This window comes from Phyllopteryx taeniolatus, chromosome 4, assembly GCF_024500385.1.
Source record: "Phyllopteryx taeniolatus isolate TA_2022b chromosome 4, UOR_Ptae_1.2, whole genome shotgun sequence".
In the NCBI taxonomy this organism is placed as follows: Eukaryota; Metazoa; Chordata; class Actinopteri; order Syngnathiformes; family Syngnathidae; genus Phyllopteryx; species Phyllopteryx taeniolatus.
In genome coordinates, this window is record NC_084505.1 from 21275709 (window position 1) to 21291068 (window position 15360).

The 15360-nt window shown below is 41.8% G+C and overlaps 2 protein-coding genes across 10 annotated transcripts in view; one reads left to right on the forward strand and one right to left on the reverse strand.

Annotated features, from left to right (window-relative positions):
- frg1 (FSHD region gene 1) overlaps nucleotides 1-15360 on the forward strand; it is a 436830-nt gene that overhangs the window by 231246 nt on the left and 190224 nt on the right. The window lies entirely within an intron of this gene.
- Nucleotides 1-15360, reverse strand: part of fat1a (FAT atypical cadherin 1a) — an 85069-nt gene that overhangs the window by 44083 nt on the left and 25626 nt on the right. For all 9 annotated transcript variants that reach the window (XR_009788129.1, XR_009788130.1, XM_061770510.1 and 6 more), the window contains exon 4: nucleotides 4376-4437. Coding sequence is in view for 7 of the 9 variants with exons in the window: in XM_061770510.1 (XP_061626494.1) it covers nucleotides 4376-4437 (62 nt within the window). In the remaining 2 variants the exon portion in view is untranslated. The remainder of the gene's footprint in view (nucleotides 1-4375; nucleotides 4438-15360) is intronic.

Below are 15360 nucleotides of genomic sequence, written 5' to 3' on the forward strand. Positions count from 1 at the left end.
TTCATGATTTCACAAAACGATAATGTACGCCTTTTGGTTGCTGGCTACTTCCTGGATAATGTAGGATGACGTGTAGATGGATGACTCCATTTTTTATTCTGGGGTGGACTGTACCATTCATGCTACAGTGACTCAATGGAAAAAAAGGAGGGAAAAAAAAGTGAATTCGCAACAAAAATATATGGGTTATTCCATCCATCCATTTTCTGACCCCCTTGCCCTCACGCGGGTCGCGGGCGTGCTGGAGCCTATCCCAGCTATCATCGGGCAGGAGGCGGGGTACACCCTGAACTGGTTGCCAGCACATACAAACAAACAACCAGTCGCACTCACATTCACACCTACGGGCAATTTAGAGTTGTCAATTAACCTACCATGCATGTTTTTGGGATGTGGGAGGAAAGAAAAACTCCAGACAGTTGGTGCCAGGGATTGAACCCCGGTCCTCAAAACTGTGAGGCAGACGGGTAGTAGGTTACTTCCTGGTTCATGGAAGCGGGGTGGGAGAGAGTAGGTCCATTTTGGCTCTGGGACAGACTTCACCATTGAAATTGCCATGCTGGTGAACATTCAGCCTTTCGCACAAAGAACAGCTGCAGCTTTATGTGTCTTTAACGTGGCTTTTATTTGGGGAATGAAAAAAAATCGAGTCTTGGCAATACTGCTGGCACAAGATGCCGCAAGGGTGCTACAAATGTCGCCGCCATTAAGAAGCATCTGCCAGCCACACACCATTTGCTAGCGTCATTTCAATTAGCGTGCTAATGTAGCTGTTGGGGGGGGGGGGCATCCGCAGATGTCCGCCAAATTGCACCATTGTTACAAGCCCATTGTCTCTCTCGGGGAAGGTTGGCCGGCTTGTTCTATTAGTGGTTAGGGCGCAACACCCTGTCCGACGATAGCATTCGAAATTAGCCTGGGCTAGTGTGACAAACTAGTGCTGAAAACAAATTGTTTCTTGAATATTATAATTTTTTTTTTGTCTTATCTTTTACCATGGTTATTTACAGAATTTAATGTAGACCGTTTAACCGTATTGAAGATTTTACAGTGATTCAATTCTTCAAGGTTGACTGCTTCATTGTTTTTAAGTTGGTTATGTTTTTTTCTAGACAGACCATTTCATCATTTGTACATGCTTACGGTAGTTTAAGAGTGGTATTTCATTTATTTATTTTTTGTCTACAATGGTAGATTTGTATTTTTTTTTGTTTTTAAGTTTTTGGTTGGCTTTTTAAGATATTTTGTCTTTTTTTTTTTGGTTTTGAAAGTGGTTAAGTTTATTGTTTGTACAGCGATGCACCTCTTATATTATACAGTGGTTTAAATGATTACATTTCATAGTGTTGACTTCTTTTAAGTATGCTGTGTACGTTTTAGTAACAGTGATGAACTTCTTTTTTTTGTAACATTCGTACGACAATAGCGGCATATGTGGCTTCAGTATCGCGAACGGGTACGTGTTTCCACAGTAGTGCAACACCCAGGTAGTGATCTACTTTGTGCTACAGGCAAGCTGTATGAGCCACTGCTCACAGCAGATGTTCAGTATCCCTCCTCCTCCCCCCTTCTGTTGTTTCTTCTTTCCACTCTTCCTGGTCCAAGGACCTGATTCCTTAGCATGCCCCGGCATGTCCCACTTTGCTACCCCCTCCTCCCCTCGCGTTCTACCTACCCCCCATCCTCTCCACTCCGGACCATCGAGCTGGCCTTTCTGTTCTCTGTCTTTTACACCCAGACTCGCGACTGCTTACCAACCCCCCCACACGCCACCAATTGCCTCTCTCGTCGTAAAAGTTGAAGGCACCAACCCACCACCACTCCCCTGGGTCCTAGTTACCGGCCTGCAAACACTGTGTGTATACGTGTGCATGCGCGCGCGCACACACGCACACGCACACACACACACACACACAAACACATACCTTAAATCACCATGGTAGCACATGAAACTAAACATGTGTCCCTTTCATCTTTTTGAACTCTAAAATGTGGAATTTGACCCAAATTTGTCAGGAAAAACGAGCCTCTAAAGTAGCACTCAACTTTTCTAGAGTTTGAGTCAGTTCAGTGAGCACTTCAGAATTACTTTTGGCTTTTACTTTGGCTTTTTGGGGGGTGATTCGCTTATTCCAAAAGAATGACTGTTACGGTAGAACTTCTTATTAGACTTAGATGATAATTCCGAATGTTAACGTGAGTGTCTTATTGTTTTTAGGTTTCCGCTAGATGCGTTTGACATTGTTCCGTGCTCGTATCAAAATATGACATAAAACATATAACGGCCACCGTTTGACCCTGTCACTGATTATTGGCATCAAGACTACACTGTTGATTAAAATATTGATTGTTTTTTGTCAATGTTTTTCAAATGTACATTTAAAGTTATTGGTTAAACGCGAGACTTAAAAATACAAGAGAACAAAAACATTTATTTGTATGTAGAGAATAGCAATGGCTTCACATCTAAGCCTTTCTGACTCTTGAGTTCAACGCTTCCAGTTCCAGTATTTATGGTCCCTCTCTCCAACCTGCCGTGTCGCATGCATTCTACTTGGCCTACTGTACCTTTGTTTTAAAGCACTTTTTTAAAGCATTTTCTTTCAAAATGACTGTTAAACTTCATTCTACATCTATAATTGAAACATGTAACACAATCTGAGGATGAGAAATAATGCAGGCTAGGCAGCAGCTGAATGCCACGGCTCCTGACTGTAATTAAAAGCCCATGAAGAAGAAGGAAAAGGAAAGGAAGGAAGGCAATCAAAAAGGCTCTATTATCAACTTTGGCTTGTGCGGCGAGCAAAGATGGCAGGGCCGAGGTCAATTAAAAGCCTGGAGTGTAAAACATTGATGGCAGCTTCCTGTCGTAGAAGACAGAACGATGGGGGGGGATGGGGGACCACCCCCGCTGCTGCCTCCCCACCCAAAAACAGATTGAATTCAATGCTTTATGTGATTTATCGCCCTGCTCCCTCCCCTAACAAGACCAATCTAAAATGAGCGTCTTGACTGTAAGATCTTTTCGTGTTAATGAACAGAATTATAAATGTTTACACAAAGTAACCTGGACAGGAACTGGCTCGTGAGTGCGCCTCCAGAATTTGTCCCCCAAAAATTCACCCCCAAAGGCGGTTTCACTTTCATCAGGATATTTGATAAGCATGTCTATCAGGACTTGACCCACAAAAAAGTCTCAAGAACCCATGCTGTAAAACTAACAGGAAGTCTGCCATTTAGGTTTGAAGCACCAATTTTGGATCGGTAGCAATCTCACAGAATTGTTTGTAAAATTCACCTGCCGAAGACAGATTAATGTAGCAACATGAATTTTAACAAACATATCTCTTACGAGTGGACCCACAAAAAAGTTTCAAGAACTCGCCCATTTTGGAATGGTAGCGCCGTGCAAAATTTTGGGAAGATTCAGCCCTCGAAGACAGCTCCAGGAAGCAACAGGAAATTGAATAGCCATCATGAGTAGAACCACAAAAAAGTCTCAAGAACCCATAAAACCAAAAAACAGGAAGTCTGATATTTTAGTTTGACGCGCCCATTATGGATTGGCAGTACCCGAACAGAATCCATCCATCCATTTTTGTCCGAACCGCTTCTCCTCACTAGGGTCACGGGCGTGCTGGAGGCTATCCCAGCTATCTTTGGGCGAGAGGCGGGGTACACCCTGAACTGGTCACCAGCCAATCGCAGGGCACATATAAACAAACAACCATTCGCACCCAGATTTACACCTACGGGCAATTTAGAGTCTACAATCAACCTACCACGCATGTTTTTGGGATGTGGGAGGAAACCGGAGTACCCGGAGAAAACCCACGCAGGTACGGGGAGAACTTGGAAACTTCACACAGGCGGGGCCGGGTTTTGAACCCCGCCCGGTCCTCGGAACTGTAAGGCAGATGTGCTAACCAGTCGGCTACCGTGCCGCCACCCGGACAGAATTGTTTTTTTTTTTTTAATTCAACTCCCAAAGACAGTTTCATTTAGCAACATACAATTTTGTAGCCACATCTATCATGACTATACCCGCAAAACAGTTCAAGAAGTCACTTCTGAAAAGAGACAGGAAGTCCGCCATTTTGGTTCGAAGCGCCCATTTTGGACAAATACAACCCTTTTTTGAAAATGAAGCCCCCGAAGACAGTTTTACGTCTTACCATGAAATTTAATAACCACCTTCCTCATGAGTAGACCCAGAAAAAAAGTCTCATGAACCCATGCCATAAAACCAACAGAAGTCTGCCATTTTGCTTTAAAGCAGCCTTTTTGGAACAGTAGCGCTCTCTAGGATTTTATGAAAATCCGGCCCCTAAAGGGTTTCACTAAACAACATGAAATTGAATAGCATATGCTTTACCTCAAGAATGTGCTCATCTTGTTGCTCCCTGTCCAGCTTCCTTGACGTTGTTGTAACTAGGCCTGTCGGAAAAAAATTGTCATTAATACACCTCATTCCGAAATCAAGCAAAATGGCACAAAAACAAAAACTTTGGACAACCACAGAAAAAATATCCGCAGGTGTAGGAGTTAAAAGATTTCCCGCCATAAAGAACTTTTCGGCGGGCAGCTGCCAGATGGACACGTGTGAAATGTCGCAAAGGCCCGCAAAGACCAGACCAAATAGCTCTGCTGGAGAGCGTTTAATTCGCACGCAAGCTGAACAAACGAGATACTGAAAATGGGGAAGAGGCACACCAAAATTAACGAGTCTTTGTTCTATAAGTCGTTTTTCTTGGGCTCTTAGCGTATAAACGAGCAGTCAAAACAATGCTTTTTATTTTGTTTATTTTTTCCCTTTATTTTACATTTTGTTAGGTGGGTTATTGGATTTAAAAAAATGCAGACTGGGGATGCACATCCCGTTCGTCTCACCGTAATGACTCGACAGAATATTCTACAAACCACAAAGTTGCCTAACTTTTAACAAACAACACTTTTTTTATGTAAATTAGAGGAATGTATTATCCCTTCGTCGTCTGTTCCCCCCACCCAAGAATCCAAAATGGTACGTTACATCATAACGCCATCCAAGAAACAACTAAGTACACTGCTGGCTAACTTACAGACAGTTGAATTTAAAAAAAAACTAACAATTTGTATACGTTTGTTTGTGCTTTATCCACAATGGAACTGTTCACCAAAGAATGAAAATGGTTTGTCCCATTATTCTCCCTAAACCAGAAAGTAGCCTACTAGCTAACGTCCAGAAGGACAAACCAACAATAATATGTCACTTTAGTTACGATGGAACTGATCCACCCTGTCCAATAAGGCAAATGGTTCGTTCCATCTGTTGAATCCAAATGTTATCGAACCTAACTGTAAACCAGAAAATAGCCTGCCAGCTGACAACAAAATAAACAAAGGAGCAAAAACTCACATTTTTTCCCCATATTTGTTTGACGAATAGTTTCTCTTTTGGAGATTTGACGAGACAATCCCAATCATAAAAGTCGTTTGTCCCATCTGTTTAACCTTATGCTCCCCAGACCAGAAAGTAGCTTGCTATCTAATGTACACATACACACAACGGCAAACATCTGGCAGTTTTGTTCATGTTTGTTGCAAAACATGGGTATTTTTTGAAGTTTGATTTAGGATGGAGTCCTTACTCCCCTCTAGAGGATGCAAATGTTCACGCCGTCCATATAATCGCAACGCTAACGAACGTCAAGACTAACAAACTAAGAAAATCAGACCCTCTTTTTCCACGTTCATTTTCTCTTCCCCGCTCCAGTCACAATGGAATTGATCCCCCGACCGAAGTATATAAATGGTTCGTCCCGTCTGTCTAATACTTACTTTATACGGCACGAAAAAAGAAAGTAGCTTGTTGGCTGATTGACGGAAAAATGAAAAAAACAAAAATTGGGCACATATTTACACGTTTGTTAAGGAAAAAGTTTCTGTTTTCACCACTTGATTTAGTAGGAAAAAAATCCATCCATCCGTCCATCCCAGCTATCTTCAGGCGTGAGGCGGGGTACACCCTGCCTGAACTGGTCGCCAGCCAATCGCAGTCCGGAAAAATCATGCATCGCAAATCATCCAAATGGCCCATTCCATTGACTTAAATCTTAACATAATCCTCCATGTATCCCAAAATAGCCTGCTATCTAACATCCAGATAGACAAAGAACAAATGTTTTGCGTGGTTCCACAATCAAGTCCACTCATTTCCAGCTATTGCCTCATTCTTGACATAATAGCGCACAATTGCTGATTGCAGAAAGTGCCTTCGCACCTTATTTATTGTCTTTTTTTGAAGGCATCTTTTGACCAAAGACAAAAGTCAAAACCAGCTAGTCTTAGCCAATTCACAAACATGCAGACACAAGGGGAAGAAAATCCAGCTCAACGACGACCTTCTAAGCGGCATCTCGTACTGGTCTTGCCAGCGTTAATTGCAGCCGAGCACAGCGTAGACGAGCCGGCTCGGACCGCACCAAGAGCTGCCCCGTCGCCGCACCGCGACCCGATTAGCATCAAGCGAAGGATTTCCGAAACCCCAAAAGCCAGCGAGGAGCACGGGGGCCCACAACTTACAGCTGCCCAGAAATAGTCGCAGGCTCAGCACTGCAATTAGGAAAACACAAGCTACTTTTCCATTCTCAGACTTTCCTTTTTGGCTCTTTTTAATCGTAAACATAAGACTACTGATTTTCCTTCAAGGGAAATTAAAAAAAAAAAATAAATGTGCTTTTTTTCCCCCCAAATCCCCACTCTAACAACAATTAACAATAAAAATGCAATGTTATGAGAAATAAAAGTAATTTTTCATGAATTACAAAAAATAAAAAATAAATCACAAAAGTACATGAAAAGAAGTCTTCTTTATTATTATTGAGAAAAGGTAGTCATAACCTTAAAGGAATACATTCATGTGATGGCAGGAAAAAAAATCATCTTAATAAAGTCAGTCAATTTTAAATTAAAAAAGTAAAAATATAATCATATTTTTAGAGAATAAAGATGTAATGTCACTAGAAAAGTCGTATTGTGAGTGACAAAAAAAGCACATTTGTCAAGAAAGAAATGCTAGTCCTAATCTTACAAGAATAAAGTTGCAAAGTTATGAGAAAAGAATATTGGTTTTGACGCAAGAAAAAAAATGTGTAATCTATCGTCGTAATGTTACACTAAAAAAATTGTAATAGCACATCCAAAAAGGTATTTGTCCTAGAATTAACAAGGGAAAAAAAATTGAATCTTGCATTGAAGTCGTAATGTTACAAGAAATAAGTAATAATAGTACTAGAAAAAAGTCCTAATGGTACTAAAAAACGTTGTTTTTTTTCAAGACGATGTCAAATTTAATCGTGCAGGAAAAAAGTTTTATAAAAGAAAATAGTCAATATGAAAAAGTCATTCTTGTAGAAAAAAATAGTAGATGATGCGAGAAAAGTCATCTTTTTTTTCCAGAAACTAGTCGATCTTTTTAAAATAGTCGTGATGCAAAGACAAAAGTCGCGTCACAAGAACAAATTCGAAAAATGATGGCAATTCCACCATCAAGATGTGAATTGGGAGCAGGAAAAAAATCCTAATTGTGTCACTTTAAGCATGTGTTATAAATCCCTAAACTGGATGGCCATAGTATGATACCGAGAAACCTTTTTTCCTTGGTTTTTGTGTTCTACATCTTGTCCTGGTTGTGTTCCACATGTTGACAACAAAGCAAAAAGCTCAGGGCGTGGGGCCAAGCCAAATATCACAGACAATTACTTTCATCTATTTAAACATCCTGTAGGTTTGATTCCTATACTGCTTTATTGGACCTAAAATGAATACTTGCTAAACAGAACCGGTCCTTTCATCCAAAGGACACGCAGCCGATCCTGCAAACTGGAAAACGATCAGGTTTATGAGCCAAAAGAAGCCGGCCGGCACTTCCAACACGAAGGCCTTCCTTTTGTCCCCACGCGCACAAAGCCGTCGCGAGGCGTGGGCCGAGGAGGGCTGACGGTAATTATAGCCATGAAGAAGAAAAAACAACGGCCAAGCAGCAGTGGCGTTCTGTTCTTCTGTGGAAATTGACAAAATGGAGGCCTGCAGGGGAATTAGGGAGCTCGGGACACAGGTGTGATTACGGATCCAGACAGGACAGCCGCATTTAGCGTCGAGCGTGTCGGGATGTTAGGAGAAAAGAATTTGGCAACAAAGTTATCACTGTCAAAACATGGTTTCTTTTCAGAGAAAACCGTCCTCATCCTATGAGAATAAAGTCGTAATGTTACTCGAAAAGATTTTTAAAGAAGTCATCTTAAACGGCATCCTGAGCTTACAAAAATAAAAATGGCCTTACTAGAGAAGTGGCAATCATGAGAACAAATGAGAATTTAAAAGGAAAAAAGTCGATAAACCCAGAGAAAAATCGGAATATGACCAGAAAAAATGTGAAACATTTTTTTGTCACAGATTTGAGAAACATTTCTACTTTTACCCTCAATTATTTGTGACTTACGGATTTTGTTTTAACATATCCATTATACGAGGAAAAATTGTAAGGACGAGTACAATCTTATTTATTATTATTATTATTATTATTTTTAATCAGAATGCGTGCCCACTTGAACTTTTATCAGGTAGGGCTTTTGAACTTTGACGCAGGCAATTATGACTCGCCTGCATGGCAAACGTGGGCAATACTCGCTTTGCCACCTCCTGTTACAATTTGCCATAGGCAAACCCTGTATGTAAGTTCAACATTACAGTATTTTTGGGGTCATAATTGCTTAAGAATGAAGGCATATAACTAAAAGAAAAAAGTCATAACGCTACAAGGATAAAGTCACAAAGAAGTCGTAATGTTCAGCTCATTTCCCATAGTTCTTTCCGCTGACATTGTGACTAGAGTGCGACCTGCGGGCAATAGCCAGGAACCGCAGGAAGTTGTTGGACTTATCCTTTCCTTTCCCGATCTCACTTCCCGTGAGAACGGTTGCGCCTCTGCTGAAAAGGTAACACTCAGAGGGCCCCCAAATCAGAACCAATATGACTCCCAAGTGCAAATCACTCAATTCAACACAATACCAAATCCATTTAAAACATGAAATACAATCAAACATATTAGAACGGGAATATCAACTGGTGGCAAAGAAATGAAGGGAGATACAAATTCAGTTGCAGGTACATTTCAAACCATTAGACAAGCTGTCTGTACATTTACATGTCATCTTTAGGAACAGTTGTTTTTTTAAGCATTTATTTTATACAATTATTTCACTTTTAAATTGAGTAGAGTTTTGTTTCTTTCTTTTCCTGTTTAGCCGCAGTGTTAACGTTCAAACTGTGTCTAATGTTACAGTGGCTTTAAAATGAAATATAAATATACAGTAGTACCTTGAGATATGAGTTGAACTCGTTCCAGGACCATGCTGGTAACTCAGAACACATCCCAAATCATCTTTCTCCATTGAAATGAATGGTAATACCATTGATCGGCTCCAGTCTCCCCCAAACATCCAAGAGAATTGTTTGTAATATGTTTTGAATAAGGAAAATAGCACGCTATAATATAGTACTTTATTAAAAAAAACATATCATAAAAACATAACTTTTAACTTAACGTTTCTAAATACATTTGTCAACAGGTGGGGCCTGCGTCAGCCACTTTCTATCACCCCCCCCACCCCCCCCACTGAATTACAAGGGGAAAACGCTTTTGTGCCTACCAAAGACGAGCAATCTGCTGCTTAAATTACTATTTGTCTCCAACCAATACAGAGATCCTGACAGCGGTAACCGCCACCATCACCTCCGGTCACGCGTCACATTTTGATGACACGCGGCCGTGCAACTGTTGGTGACCGGGTTACCAAATAAGTGTTTGTCCCGAGACATCATGAAGGCTCGTTAACGGTGTGTTTAGTCCTGTTTTCTGATGGAAAACCTCTGACAAAACCTGGCGACGCATACGCCAGAATGATAACGATAAGGATAATGTTCGTCGGGCGGAAATAAAGATTGCTCCGTTTACATTCATCCAAAATGTGAACAAGTTCATGAATTTGAGTTCATTGAACTAGTTCAGGTACGACACTGCGCTTCGCCATTCACCTGAACTGGGACAAAGTGCTTTGACCTGTTTTGCCAAATGCGGAAATAGTTTGCGCATCCACCGGATTTGACACACCCCTCAATTTGGGGAATCACTGCCATAGTGAATCTATTATGGGTGCAGCAAGTGTGATAAGATTGTCACACGGGCTTAGCAACAATCTGTTTCCCGTATTTGGCTTGGTTACCGTCGCCAAACAAACAGGCCATTTACAAGCGTGCCATTCAAAGTCCAACGGAGCACTGCGACCACAACGTTCCAGACGCCGCATCCCATCAAGTGTGGGCGACCGCCGTCGACGAACTTTAATAAGAGTGTTGACGAATCCTCCGTGAAGAGAAAATAAAAGCAGACAGCAAGTGGGATGCCTTGATTGAAGTACACATGAGTCAAGTACTCAAATGCATGCTTGTCCGCCCATCACAACACAAGCGAGAACAGCCTTGCCCGTACTGTTTACGACGAGGACCTCCCTTCCACATCCCCACAGAGTTGGCGCACCCATATCGCCAAAGCACAATCCCTGCCCCTCCCAAGAATTTCCACATAAACACTGTTTAGCGTATACCTACAGTGATTTTAGGTCATAGAACAGCCTTTTCCCAAAGTTTGCTTGCTTCAACACCCCAACAGTGAGTGGGGGTGTGGTTGAAGGAGTTGCGGCAAACACTCCCCCCACCGAATCCCCCAAAAAAGAGTGACCTGACTTGCTGGTTTTTTTTCGAGATATTCGCCATGATTCCACCCATTTGTTGCTTTGACTTGTGAGCACAAACTTGAGATACGAGCGCTAAAAGGTGGCTGTCAACTCAACTCAACTCAACTCACTTCACAATGAGTAGCACATTAGCAAAAGGTGAACAACTCTTGAAAAAAGAAAACAAGTCGCAAAGCATTGAATGCCACTCCCAGGTAAGGTTTACTGTCAAACTAAACATACAGAGAATGGAGAATTACACATCGTGTATTTAAAATAAACACAGCTTAGCCTTTAGTCTGCTAACTAATGGAGCAAGATACTGAACCCCCAGTTGCTCCTGATGCTGTGTGATCACAAGGTGAATGAGGAGGCATTCAAATTTGAGTACCTTGAAGGTAGAAAAGCGCGATACAATTGAAAGCCCACGTATAACCCTTTAAGCAACTGATATTTGAACACAAATGGTGCAGCGACACTAAATGTGTTCATTCAAGATAACAGTACTGAGTCATACATTCTTTATCCTCTGCGAGGACAGCTATATATACTGGACAGACGTCCATGTAGAGTACAGTCTGTCTGTTTTATACCAGGTGGCCAAGGCAGGCACCAGCAGAACAGCCATTCAATTGATACAGCGTGACCATTTTTTTCATGCATTTTAATTCTATTCAATTCTATCATTACAGTACGTTATTATAAAGTAAATATTATGCGGTGCTATTTTTCTCATTTAAAAAAAAAAAACACATTGCAAAATGTTTTGTTGTTTTTTTTTTCGGTGGGGGGGCAGAACGGATTAATGGCATTTACATTCATTTCAATGCGGAAAGACAATTTAAGAAACGAGTGATTTGAGTTAACGGCGTGGTCACAGAACTAATGAAACTTGTATCTCAAGGCATCACTGTGTAGCTACAGTGATTTTACACTGCCTTTGCCAAACCTTTTAAGCTGCGCACGCCTTCACCACCCAAACAGAGTTGGCGCACCCCATGCCCGCAATCCCTGTTACAAGACATTGCTAATGTAGTGCTTTAGCTCTAAAAACTCTTAATGGAGAACCAAAAAGCCTTTCATTCCGACTTTCCCGCCTCCTTTCAAGTAGCTTGCAAAGTGACGTGTTCGGTTCTTCGCTCGTGTGTGTTGATTTTTTTTACAAAAAAAGCCACTCTAGCATTTTAAGTGTGAAGCTTTCCGTCAGAGGTGGTAGTAGTTCTTATTTACTGGAGTGCAATAAAGGAGACCCAAGCCCCCTTTAATGCACTAAGTGCGGGGCAGCCCACCACCACGAGCACCACCCAAGGTGTCGGGCGAAGCCTTTACGCCTTTGAAGCCTGACGGCCGTAGTGAGAGGCGGGACGATAGCTTGTGAACTTGGAACCCAAATGCAGAAGGGGGGATACACACACACACACGCTCACGCAGAAACGCACACAAAACATAGGCTTTCATTTAGTTTCCCACCCTTCAGTTCACAAGCTTTGTATGAACGCCAAGATGGGGGCCCCGCGCGCCCGACGCATATTTAGAACGTGTCATTAAGGAAAAACGCCTCGCTTGCGGTAAATTTAAACATTTTCGCAAACCGGCAATATGCGGTTGCCGTGTCATATTGACGCATCACGCTTATACAGTCTTTGCCTCCCCTATTTCACGGCAAATGCTAGAAATGTTCCAAATTTGACGCCCTTTTACCACCTACATTAAATGGCAGAGGCAAAAAAAACGTAATTTAGTTCCATCCATCTGCGTAGGTTGCTCGCTCGGACAAATTTGGAGGAGTTTGTTCAAACAAAAATGGCCGACCGTGTGCCCTGTTATGATAGAAATGGTTCCTGAATTTTGGGTCCATGGGTGTAACTGCTGTCAGGGGGTTGATTTTTTTATTTTTAGAACTTTCCCCGGTCGCTTTTTCATGGAATTCACCCACAGAATGGCTGCTTTGAACTACAATGGGCAACGTCAAGTTCAATTTCGGGTATGGGTCCTTGAAAGATTTTCTTGTGCCCTGTTATGCGAGACCTCTCCATCTACTTTCAGGGTGATTTTTAACTTTTGTCGGGGGCAATTCTTTTTCTAATATTCCAAGCCTCTTTTTTTCATGGAATTTGCCCCGAAATGGCTGCTTCAAACCAAAATGCCAACTTCCTATTCCATTTCAGGCATGGGTTCTTGAGTCTTTGCGTACGTCCTGTTATGACGTATGTCTTGTCCACCCAATTTCGCGTTGGTGCTGTGGGCTGAACAGGCAGCTTAAGCTAAGTAAACAAAAATAATCATACAAATTGCCCCTACATCAGTTTCACCAATCAACAGAAAATTGGGTGGGCATGTCTCTCATGACATGGTGCATGGAAAAGTCTGATGGGACCCATGTTCCAAATTGAACAGAAAGTCGAGCATTTTGGTAAAAATCATGAAAAATAAATTTTAAAAATGCAGTGGACACCAGTTTCACCAACTGACATAAAATAGGGTGAACCCGTTGATTGTAACAGGATGCACGAAAAAGTCTCAAGGACTCATGCCTAAAGTAGGACGCGAAGTCAGCCATTTTGTTTTGAACCAGCCAATACCTGTGCCCCTACTTTGGTACGATAAGGGAACTTTCCCAAATTAGCCGGAATCCTAGACAGATGAGCGACGCTAAATTGTGAAGATTTTTTTGCCGATGCCATCAAATCTGGGTGGAGCATGATGGTAACAATTTACCTAAGGAAGAAATGAATTCAATGTCCAAGACTTCTTTTGGGGGCGCAAGGAGCTTTTTTTCTCTATTCGCCTTCCTGACACTTAATCATTAATCAGTGACCAAAGAAAGAGGAAATGAAAGTAAGCGTGCTCCTGCATTCATTACTCTCCCCGTCTACTTGGGAATACCCCTGCATGACTTATGTGAGGATGGTTTGGGGAGAAGGAGGTGCGCTACGAACGCTCTCCATCCTTATTTGGTCAGAAAGTTCACAGTGGCAGTCGTAACCAAAATAACTCTGAGGCTTGTGTTGATGCGACTACCTTTGGGAGGGGGGGGTAAAGGACCACACACGCACACACACACACACACACACACACACACACACGCACACACTGTACACATCTACGCAACTAGCGAAGTGTAGGGCACATGGGTGAGTTCATAAGAAGCCAATGAAATATTAATGGTCACGCCATTTGCAAAGCGCCGCATGAGAAAAGGCCCTTTTAGAGTGGAGATGGGACCGCTCAGGCACAGCCCATGTTAAAAACAAGATTGCTTTTTCATTTTCATTAATTAGGCGGCATGGTGGGGGACTGGTTAGCACATCTGCCTCACAGTTCTGAGGACCGGGGTTCAAATCCCGGCCCCGCCTGTGTGACGTTTATATGTTCTCCCCGTGCCTGCGTGGGTTTTCTCCGGGCACTCCGGTTTCCTCCCACATCCCAATAACATACATGGTAGGTTGATTGGAAACTCTGAATTGCCCATAGGTGTGCGCGAATGTTTTTTTTTTTTTTATATGTGCCCTGCAATTGGGTGGCGACAAGTTCCGGGTGTCTCTCGCCCGGAAATAGCTGGGATATGCTCCAGCACGCCCGCAACCCTTGTGAGGATAAAGCGGTACAGAAAATGGATGGTTTTTCATTCATTCATTAATAGATGCGAGGTATTTTCACAGGCACGTTAATGTGACCCCACAATCCTGTTGGTAAAGTAGAATAATGCGCAACACTCGTCTTGTAATGCGTTTTCTATTGCTAGAGCTAGCGTCGCATGAAACGTTTGTCAAATGTGCAATTTCTTTCACGTCATGTTATCATAGTTATGGTCGAAGTTAGGTGTAGGTTTTTAGGCGATAAGTATTGGATTTGAAATTTTGCTTTTGTCAATCTTGATTTTACATCTTATCTTTGACATCACGTGGTTCAGAAATTATATTGGTAGCAGTTAAAAAAAATAGTAGGTTATTTTAGCTTTTCCTGTGAAATTTTCCGCAAAATCTTCTTTTTGTTTTGTTTGTAAACAACATTGTATAAGATAGGTGTTAGTCGTCAAGCGCCTTTGAGGTTTTACGATCTTGAATACCGGTATATTTTAGCACAAGCATATTGTACTGGTAGTGGTAAAAACATTTTTTTGGTAACACAAATGTGCACATATTTTGGTATGCCTCTAGTGTTGTACAAAACGGAAGCGTTTAAACTGCCGGCAAAAGCATCAGCACATTTTATTTTTCAGCACATCGTGTTTGGTTAAAGTTGCTTTGTCTTTTGCTTTTTTCCCCCCATTGTTGTGACATCAATGTTTTGCTAGCTAAGTTTGAGCTTTGCACAAAACCCTAGAATTCAAACTGCAGCTCAAGACCTCAGTGACCAAGCATGCTTTTTCTCTGCAACATTTACTACAAAATACGGACGAGCGCCAACAAGAAAAAAATCATTACACTATATTAAAAAAAAACATCACAACTTGGTCCAAATTTAACACCGTGATACCATTTTCGGGTCATTTTGACATGTCAAACACACCAAAATTTAACCAGGACCAGAATAAAACTAAGATGTGTACTGCAACAAAAAAAACATTGGACGAGGCTAGCAG